The sequence below is a fragment of the Trifolium pratense genome, linkage group LG2 (genome assembly GCF_020283565.1).
Source record: "Trifolium pratense cultivar HEN17-A07 linkage group LG2, ARS_RC_1.1, whole genome shotgun sequence".
Lineage (NCBI taxonomy): Eukaryota > Viridiplantae > Streptophyta > Magnoliopsida > Fabales > Fabaceae > Trifolium > Trifolium pratense.
Genome location: NC_060060.1, coordinates 30,858,468 through 30,868,758, shown reverse-complemented (window position 1 = coordinate 30,868,758; position 10,291 = coordinate 30,858,468). Strand labels below are relative to the sequence as shown.

At 31.2% G+C, this 10,291-nt stretch overlaps 2 protein-coding genes across 2 annotated transcripts; both read left to right on the top strand.

The window, feature by feature from the left end:
* Window positions 1–203: 203 nt before the first annotated feature.
* LOC123904538 (bidirectional sugar transporter SWEET15-like) lies at window positions 204–3,347 on the top strand. Its single transcript, XM_045954187.1, has 6 exons — window positions 204–309; window positions 1,746–1,846; window positions 1,934–2,095; window positions 2,191–2,310; window positions 2,402–2,591; window positions 3,307–3,347. Exons 1-6 carry the CDS (start codon window positions 204–206, stop codon window positions 3,345–3,347), a joined length of 720 nt encoding a protein of 239 aa, XP_045810143.1.
* Window positions 3,348–5,325: 1,978 nt separating this feature from the next.
* On the top strand, window positions 5,326–6,960 carry LOC123904537 (bidirectional sugar transporter N3-like). The gene is made up of 5 exons (XM_045954186.1): window positions 5,326–5,448; window positions 5,536–5,697; window positions 5,796–5,915; window positions 6,007–6,196; window positions 6,920–6,960. Exons 1-5 carry the CDS (start codon window positions 5,326–5,328, stop codon window positions 6,958–6,960), a joined length of 636 nt encoding a protein of 211 aa, XP_045810142.1.
* Window positions 6,961–10,291: the final 3,331 nt, after the last annotated feature.

Below are 10,291 nucleotides of genomic sequence, written 5' to 3'. Positions count from 1 at the left end.
CAGAAGACATGACATTTCAACTCACTATCCACCGTAATTTTTCTTTTCCCTCTTATTCACTCACTCGCAAACCCTAATCCTATATTCATCATGATTCACAATTTTTCATTCATTGTTATATATGATTTAATAGCTCTTGTGTTGTTATTATAATGATTTTGTAAAACTTAATTTTCTGATAACTTATTTGAATTTGTGAATTAATGTTTCCAAATGATAAGAAGAGGAAATCGGTAATAGTTGAGGAGAATGTGAATGAATGCACAGTGGTGAATGTAGAGCATATGGAGAGTGGTGAATGCAATAACAGTAAGTCATTTGAGGAGTATTCCGAGTACTGGTTGTAATTTGTTTCTCCTCAGCTTTGGTCTTGTACCGTAGATGTAGATTAGTTGATAGCTACTTAGATATATATTATTTGAGAGGTTGAAATTTGAATTGTTGATGGAGATAATATTTTTATAATACTCTGTTATACTTTATACAAGTGTTTTTAATCAAGGGTAATAGTGGAATAAAATATTTATAATATTTTTATCTCCATCTTTTGTCATGCTTTCGTTTACGTTACTAAATACTGTATTAATATCCTACTTTTATTGTGCAGCGAATCTCATTTCTTTTTCTATATTCTTGGCTCCGGTGTAAGTAACAATGACCTTTGTTCTTTATAAACTATTTTTATTACTAATAGTGCCATTAATAATTTTATTTTGGCATAATAAATTTTTGCAGGCCCACTTTTCTCCGTAGTTGTAGTAGCTTGAGAATCTTTTGGTTTCAATTTTATTTGAAATGTAGTTATAATCATAAGTTGAAATTTCAGAATGGATAAACATTTAAGTTAATCTTAAATTTAGTGTTTCTAATTCAGAATGTAATTGGAACCTTATAATTGTTAATTGGAAAAATTACATTTTTAGTTGCTTAACTTAAATTTCGGGTATATACACATTTATATTTATAAATTCTAGTTTATTTAAAAATTATTTGCACGTTTTAAATTTGTGATCGGTTCATTCTTGGTCTTATTGATAGTCTTTGTTTGTAGCTCATTAGGAATGTTTATTTTTGTTTAAACAAAGATACTCGTTTAATGATATGCATGTGTATATGCGTGCGTGCGTGCGTGCGTGTGCGTATGTGTTAAAATAAATAAATTACTATGTGTGCATGTGTGTAATTACCTTTTATTGTGCGGCGAATCTTATCTCCTTTTCTATATTCCTGGCTCCGATGTAAGTAACTTTAAGCATTATATATACACACAAAAAAATGTTCTTTCTTCCATTTTATTTTAACTTAATGACCTTTGTTATTTATAAACTATTTTTATTAATAATAGTACCATTAGATTAAAATAAAAATATAATGGAGGGCAGAGATTGATCTATTTTTAAAATAAATAATTTTATTTTAGCGTAAATAAATTATTGTAGGTCAAATTTTGTCATGCTTTCGTTTATGTTACTAAATACTGTATTAATATCCTACTTTTATTGTGCAGCGAATCTCATTTCTTTTTCTATATTCTTGGCTCCGGCGTAAGTAACAACGACATTTTTTGTTAATAAACTGTTTTTATTAATAATAGTTCCATTAGTAATTTTATCTTGACGTGAATAAATTATTGCAGTGCCACTTTTCTCCGTATTCATAGGAGGAGGAGTGCCGCGAACATCCCGTCACTACCATACTTGGTAGGACTGTTCGAATGTATCTTATGGCTTTATTATGGATTTCAGCAGCCAGATGGCATGCTGATTATATCCATAAATGCCGCTGGAGCCGTTATAGAGACTATTTACATAGTCATCTATATTATATATGCCCCACACCTGCTCGGGTAATACACCTTTATATCTATCAATTCTAGTTTATTTAAAAATTATTTGTACTTCTAAGTTTGTTTCTATTTTTTTTTTAATTACAGCGATTCACGATCATATTGCTCATCACAATGATCGTTGGATTATTTGCACCGATCTTCTTAGCTATACAATTTTTTGTAGCTAAGAAGAATCATGTCACCTTACTCGGATGGATCTGTACATCCGTTTCGATTGCTGTTTTCGCGGCACCTCTTAGCGCCGTGGTAAGTTAATAATTTAATATCCAAAATTTCCTATTATTATTATTATTATTTAAATCGTTAATTTGTTGTATGTTTTATCAATATTATGTGTGTAGATACATGTAGTTCGTACGAGGAGAGTGAAGTCCATGCCGATAGCTCTTATTGGCTGTCTCATTGTCAGTGCCGGAGCGTGGCTTATCTATGGTTTTCTCTTGAAGAATAATTACATTTATGTAAGTAATAAATCAATTAAATTAATCATTTAAATTTTTTTTGACACATTTATTTATTTATTTATTTATTAATTCTTTATTTTTTTGTCAGCTCCCCAATGTGATTGGACTCGCATTGGGAGCCATTCAGCTATCCGTATATGGTCACTATTCTCGTACTGGTCGGCGACAGCCAGATATTGAAGTTGTCGAGGATGTCGAGGAGATCGTGGAGATTGCTCCAGAATCAGACGTTGTGGTTGAATTAGTGGAGCAACATGGCCGCCTGGTAGAGGTGGCAGGTAATAAACTGTCCCTAACTCACCATCTGCTTTTATGTACCAAAAAATGTTCTTTCTTTCATTTTTTTAATTTAAACTGTCCCTAACTCACCATCTGCTTTTATGGTAATTACATTTTTAGTTGCTTAACTTAAATTTCGGGTATATACACATTTATATTTATAAATTCTAGTTTATTTAAAAATTATTTGCACGTTTTAAATTTGTGATCGGTTCATTCTTGGTCTTATTGATAGTCTTTGTTTGTAGCTCATTAGGAATGTTTATTTTTGTTTAAACAAAGATACTCGTTTAATGATATGCATGTGTATATGCGTGCGTGCGTGCGTGCGTGTGCGTATGTGTTAAAATAAATAAATTACTATGTGTGTATATGTGTGCATGTGTGTAATTACCTTTTATTGTGCGGCGAATCTTATCTCCTTTTCTATATTCCTGGCTCCGATGTAAGTAACTTTAAGCATTAGATATACACACAAAAAAATGTTCTTTCTTCCATTTTATTTTAACTTAATGACCTTTGTTATTTATAAACTATTTTTATTAATAATAGTACCATTAGATTAAAATAAAAATATAATGGAGGGCAGAGATTGATCTATTTTTAAAATAAATAATTTTATTTTAGCGTAAATAAATTATTGTAGGTCAAATTTGGTCATGCTTTCGTTTATGTTACTAAATACTCTATTAATATCCTACTTTTATTGTGCAGCGAATCTCATTTCTTTTTCCATATTCCTGGCTCCGGCGTAAGTAACAACGACATTTTTTGTTAATAAACTGTTTTTATTAATAATAGTTCCATTAGTAATTTTATCTTGACGTGAATAAATTATTGCAGTGCCACTTTTCTCCGTATTCATAGGAGGAGGAGTGCCGCGAACATCCCGTCACTACCATACTTGGTAGGACTGTTCGGATGTATCTTATGGCTTTATTATGGATTTCAGCAGCCAGATGGCATGCTGATTATATCCATAAATGCCGCTGGAGCCGTTATAGAGACTATTTACATAGTCATCTATATTATATATGCCCCACACCTGCTCGGGTAATACACCTTTATATCTATCAATTCTAGTTTATTTAAAAATTATTTGTACTTCTAAGTTTGTTTCTTTTTTTTTTTTTAATTACAGCGATTCACGATCATATTGCTCATCGCAATGATCGTTGGATTATTTGCACCGATCTTCTTAGCTATACAATTTTTTGTAGCTAAGAAGAATCATGTCACCGTACTCGGATGGATCTGTACATCCGTTTCGATTGCTGTTTTCGCGGCACCTCTTAGCGCCGTGGTAAGTTAATAAATTAATATCCAAAATTTCCTATTATTATTATTATTATTATTTAAATCGTTAATTTGTTGTATGTTTTATCAATATTATGTGTGTAGATACATGTAGTTCGTACGAGGAGAGTGGAGTCCATGCCGATAGCTCTTATTGGCTGTCTCATTGTCAGTGCCGGAGCGTGGCTTATCTATGGTTTTCTCTTGAAGAATATTTACATTTATGTAAGTAACAAATCAATTAAATTAATCATTTAAATTTTTTTTGACACATTTATTTATTTATTTATTTATTTATTAATTCTTTATTTTTTTGTCAGCTCCCCAATGTGATTGGACTCGCATTGGGAGCCATTCAGCTATCCGTATATGGTCACTATTCTCGTACTGGTCGGCGACAGCCAGATATTGAAGTTGTCGAGGATGTCGAGGAGATCGTGGAGATTGCTCCAGAATCAGATGTTGTGGTTGAATTAGTGGAGCAACATGGCCGCCTGGTAGAGGTGGCAGGTAATAAACTGTCCCTAACTCACCATCTGCTTTTATGTACCAAAAAATGTTCTTTCTTTCATTTTTTTAATTTAAACTGTCCCTAACTCACCATCTGCTTTTATGGTAATTACATTTTTAGTTGCTTAACTTAAATTTCGGGTATATACACATTTATATTTATAAATTCTAGTTTATTTAAAAATTATTTGCACGTTTTAAGTTTGTGATCGGTTCATTCTTGGTCTTATTGATAGTCTTTGTTTGTAGCTCATTAGGAATGTTTATTTTTGTTTAAACAAAGATACTCGTTTAATGATATGCATGTGTATATGCGTGCGTGCGTGCGTGTGCGTATGTGTTAAAATAAATAAATTACTATGTGTGTATATGTGTGCATGTGTGTAATTACCTTTTATTGTGCGGCGAATCTTATCTCCTTTTCTATATTCCTGGCTCCGATGTAAGTAACTTTAAGCATTAGATATACACACAAAAAAATGTTCTTTCTTCCATTTTATTTTAACTTAATGACCTTTGTTATTTATAAACTATTTTTATTAATAATAGTACCATTAGATTAAAATAAAAATATAATTGAGGGCAGAGATTGATCTATTTTTAAAATAAATAATTTTATTTTAGCGTAAATAAATTATTGTAGGTCAAATTTTGTCATGCTTTCGTTTATGTTACTAAATACTCTATTAATATCCTACTTTTATTGTGCAGCGAATCTCATTTCTTTTTCCATATTCCTGGCTCCGGCGTAAGTAACAACGACATTTTTTGTTAATAAACTGTTTTTATTAATAATAGTTCCATTAGTAATTTTATCTTGACGTGAATAAATTATTGCAGTGCCACTTTTCTCCGTATTCATAGGAGGAGGAGTGCCGCGAACATCCCGTCACTACCATACTTGGTAGGACTGTTCGGATGTATCTTATGGCTTTATTATGGATTTCAGCAGCCAGATGGCATGCTGATTATATCCATAAATGCCGCTGGAGCCGTTATAGAGACTATTTACATAGTCATCTATATTGTATATGCCCCACACCTACTCGGGTAATACACCTTTATATCTATCAATTCTAGTTTATTTAAAAATTATTTGTACTTCTAAGTTTGTTTCTATTTTTTTTTTAATTACAGCGATTCACGATCATATTGCTCATCGCAATGATCGTTGGATTATTTGCACCGATCTTCTTAGCTATACAATTTTTTGTAGCTAAGAAGAATCATGTCACTGTACTCGGATGGATCTGTACATCCGTTTCGATTGTTGTTTTCGCGGCACCTCTTAGCGCCGTGGTAAGTTAATAATTTAATATCCAAAATTTCCTATTATTATTATTATTATTATTTAAATCGTTAATTTGTTGTATGTTTTATCAATATTATGTGTGTAGATACATGTAGTTCGTACGAGGAGAGTGGAGTCCATGCCGATAGCTCTTATTGGCTGTCTCATTGTCAGTGCCGGAGCGTGGCTTATCTATGGTTTTCTCTTGAAGAATATTTACATTTATGTAAGTAACAAATCAATTAAATTAATCATTTAAATTTTTTTTGACACATTTATTTATTTATTTATTTATTAATTCTTTATTTTTTTGTCAGCTCCCCAATGTGATTGGACTCGCATTGGGAGCCATTCAGCTATCCGTATATGGTCACTATTCTCGTACTGGTCGGCGACAGCCAGATATTGAAGTTGTCGAGGATGTCGAGGAGATCGTGGAAATTGCTCCAGAATCAGATGTTGTGGTTGAATTAGTGGAGCAACATGGCCGCCTGGTAGAGGTGGCAGGTAATAAATTGTCCCTAACTCACCATCTGCTTTTATGTATCAAAAAATGTTCTTTCTTTCATTTTTTTAATTTAAACTGTCCCTAACTCACCATCTGCTTTTATGGTAATTACATTTTTAGTTGCTTAACTTAAATTTCGGGTATATACACATTTATATTTATAAATTCTAGTTTATTTAAAAATTATTTGCACGTTTTAAGTTTGTGATCGGTTCATTCTTGGTCTTATTGATAGTCTTTGTTTGTAGCTCATTAGGAATGTTTATTTTTGTTTAAACAAATATACTCGTTTAATGATATGCATGTGTATATGCGTGCGTGCGTGCGTGCGTGCGTGCGTGTGCGTATGTGTTAAAATAAATAAATTACTATGTGTGTATATGTGTGCATGTGTGTAATTACCTTTTATTGTGCGGTGAATCTTATCTCCTTTTCTATATTCCTGGCTCCGATGTAAGTAACTTTAAGCATTAGATATACACACAAAAAAATGTTCTTTCTTCCATTTTATTTTAACTTAATGACCTTTGTTATTTATAAACTATTTTTATTAATAATAGTACCATTAGATTAAAATAAAAATATAATGGAGGGCAGAGATTGATCTATTTTTAAAATAAATAATTTTATTTTAGCGTAAATAAATTATTGTAGGTCAAATTTTGTCATGCTTTCGTTTATGTTACTAAATACTCTATTAATATCCTACTTTTATTGTGCAGCGAATCTCATTTCTTTTTCCATATTCCTGGCTCCGGCGTAAGTAACAACAACATTTTTTGTTAATAAACTGTTTTTATTAATAATAGTTCCATTAGTAATTTTATCTTGACGTGAATAAATTATTGCGGTGCCACTTTTCTCCGTATTCATAGGAAGAGGAGTGCCGCGAACATCCCGTCACTACCATACTTTGTAGGACTGTTCGAATGTATCTTATGGCTTTATTATGGATTTCAGCAGCCAGATGGCATGCTGATTATATCCATAAATGCCGCTGGAGCCGTTATAGAGACTATTTACATAGTCATCTATATTATATATGCCCCACACCTGCTCGGGTAATACACCTTTATATCTATCAATTCTAGTTTATTTAAAAATTATTTGTACTTCTAAGTTTGTTTCTATTTTTTTTTTAATTACAGCGATTCACGATCATATTGCTCATCGCAATGATCGTTGGATTATTTGCACCGATCTTCTTAGCTATACAACTTTTTGTAGCTAAGAAGAATCATGTCACCGTACTCGGATGGATCTGTACATCCGTTTCGATTGCTGTTTTCGCGGCACCTCTTAGCGCCGTGGTAAGTTAATAATTTAATATCCAAAATTTCCTATTATTATTATTATTATTATTATTATTATTATTATTATTATTATTATTATTATTATTATTATTATTATTATTATTTAAATCGTTAATTTGTTGTATGTTTTATCAATATTATGTGTGTAGATACATGTAGTTCGTACGAGGAGAGTGGAGTCCATGCCGATAGCTCTTATTGGCTGTCTCATTGTCAGTGCCGGAGCGTGGCTTATCTATGGTTTTCTCTTGAAGAATATTTACATTTATGTAAGTAACAAATCAATTAAATTAATCATTTAAATTTTTTTTGACACATTTATTTATTTATTTATTTATTTATTAATTCTTTATTTTTTTGTCAGCTCCCCAATGTGATTGGACTCGCATTGGGAGCCATTCAGCTATCCGTATATGGTCACTATTCTCGTACTGGTCGGCGACAGCCAGATATTGAAGTTGTCGAGGATGTCGAGGAGATCGTGGAGATTGCTCTAGAATCAGATGTTGTGGTTGAATTAGTGGAGCAACATGGCCGCCTGGTAGAGGTGGCAGGTAATAAACTGTCCCTAACTCACCATCTGCTTTTATGTACCAAAAAATGTTCTTTCTTTCATTTTTTTAATTTAAATTGTCCCTAACTCACCATCTGCTTTTATGGTAATTACATTTTTAGTTGCTTAACTTAAATTTCGGGTATATACACATTTATATTTATAAATTCTAGTTTATTTAAAAATTATTTGCACGTTTTAAGTTTGTGATCGGTTCATTCTTGGTCTTATTGATAGTCTTTGTTTGTAGCTCATTAGGAATGTTTATTTTTGTTTAAACAAAGATACTCGTTTAATGATATGCATGTGTGCGTGCGTGCGTGCGTGCGTGTGCGTATGTGTTAAAATAAATAAATTACTATGTGTGTATATGTGTGCATGTGTGTAATTACCTTTTATTGTGCGGCGAATCTTATCTCCTTTTCTATATTCCTGGCTCCGATGTAAGTAACTTTAAGCATTAGATATATAAACTGTCCCTAACTCACCATCTGCTTTTATATATATATATATATATATATATATATATATATATATATATATATATATATATATATATATATATATATATATATATATATATATATATATATATATATATATATATATATATATATCATATGTTAATTAAATTAAAGGAAATATGAATGATATTCTCTATTAATTACATGTAATTCTTTTTAATAAGCTAATGTAGTGAACTGTACAACTGTAAACTGTATCTAGTGAAACTTTATGTAGTGAAGCCTTTGCTTAATTGATTATATGTTTACTATTTCTATTTTTCAGGAGGAGCATCAGCTTTGGCCACTGCAGCTGTTGATGATGATGCTGCCACTGCAGCTGTTGATGAGGATGTCGAGGAGATCGTGGAGATTGCTCCAGAATCAGATGTTGTGGTTGAATTAGTGGAGCAACATGGCCGCCTGGTAGAGGTGGCAGGTAATAAACTGTCCCTAACTCACCATCTGCTTTTATGTACCAAAAAATGTTCTTTCTTTCATTTTTTTTTTAATTTAAACTGTCCCTAACTCACCATCTGCTTTTATGGTAATTACATTTTTAGTTGCTTAACTTAAATTTCGGGTATATACACATTTATATTTATAAATTCTAGTTTATTTAAAAATTATTTGCACGTTCTAAGTTTGTGATCGGTTCATTCTTGGTCTTATTGATAGTCTTTGTTTGTAGCTCATTGGGAATGTTTATTTTTGTTTAAACAAAGATACATGCATGTGTATATGCGTGCGTGCGTGTGCGTATGTGTTAAAATAAATAAATTACTATGTGCGTATATGTGTGCATGTGTGTAATTAACTTTTATTGTGCGGCGAATCTTATCTCCTTTTCTATATTCTTGGCTCCGATGTAAGTAACTTTAAGTATTATATATACACACAAAAAAAAATGTTCTTTCTTCCATTTTATTTTAATTTAATGACCTTTGTTATTTATAAACTATTTTTATTAATAACAATACCATTAGATTAAAATAAAAATATAATGGAGGGCAGAGATTGATCTATTTTTAAAATAAATAATTTTATTTTAGCATAAATAAATTATTGTAGGTCCACTTTTGTCATGCTTTCGTTTATGTTACTAAATACTGTATTAATATCCTACTTTTATTGTGCAGCGAATCTCATTTCTTTTTCTATATTCTTGGCTCCGGTGTAAGTAACAATGACCTTTGTTATTTATAAACTATTTTTATTACTAATAGTGTCATTAATAATTTTATTTTCCCATAATAAATTTTTGCAGGCCCACTTTTCTCCGTATTTATATAAGGAGAAGCGCAAAGAACATCTTGTCACTACCATACTTGGTAGGACTATTTAGATGTATATTGTGGCCGCCAGAGTAATATAGAGACTATCTATATAGTCATCTATATCATATATGCCCCCTGTTCGGGTATATACACATTTATATTTATAAATTCTAGTTTATTTAAAAATTATTTGTACGTTCTAAGTTTGTTTCTATTTTTTTAATTATAGCGATTATTTTCACCAATCTTCTTAGCTATACAATTTTGTGTAGCGAAGAAGAATCATGTCATTGTACTCGGATGGCCCTGTACATCTGTTTCGATTGTTGTTTTTGCGGTACCTCTTAGCGTCGGGGTAAGTTAATTATTTAATATTAAAAATTTCCTATTAGTATTATTTAAATTGTTAATTTGTTGTATGTTTTATCAATATTATGTGTGTAGATTC

What these genes read in the sequence shown, in the direction of transcription:
- LOC123904538 (XM_045954187.1), top strand. Translation starts at nt 204, where the DNA reads ATGTTTCCAAATGATAAGAAGAGGAAATCGGTAATAGTTGAGGAGAAT. An exon ending in TATGCCCCACACCTGCTCGG is followed by an intron (nt 1,847 to 1,933) that starts GTAATACACCTT and finishes TTTTAATTACAG; the next exon opens with CGATTCACGATCATATTGCT. An exon ending in CCGCCTGGTAGAGGTGGCAG is followed by an intron (nt 2,592 to 3,306) that starts GTAATAAACTGT and finishes TTTATTGTGCAG; the next exon opens with CGAATCTCATTTCTTTTTCC.
- LOC123904537 (XM_045954186.1), top strand. Translation starts at nt 5,326, where the DNA reads ATGGCTTTATTATGGATTTCAGCAGCCAGATGGCATGCTGATTATATC. An exon ending in TGAAGAATATTTACATTTAT is followed by an intron (nt 5,916 to 6,006) that starts GTAAGTAACAAA and finishes TTTTTTTGTCAG; the next exon opens with CTCCCCAATGTGATTGGACT. An exon ending in CCGCCTGGTAGAGGTGGCAG is followed by an intron (nt 6,197 to 6,919) that starts GTAATAAATTGT and finishes TTTATTGTGCAG; the next exon opens with CGAATCTCATTTCTTTTTCC.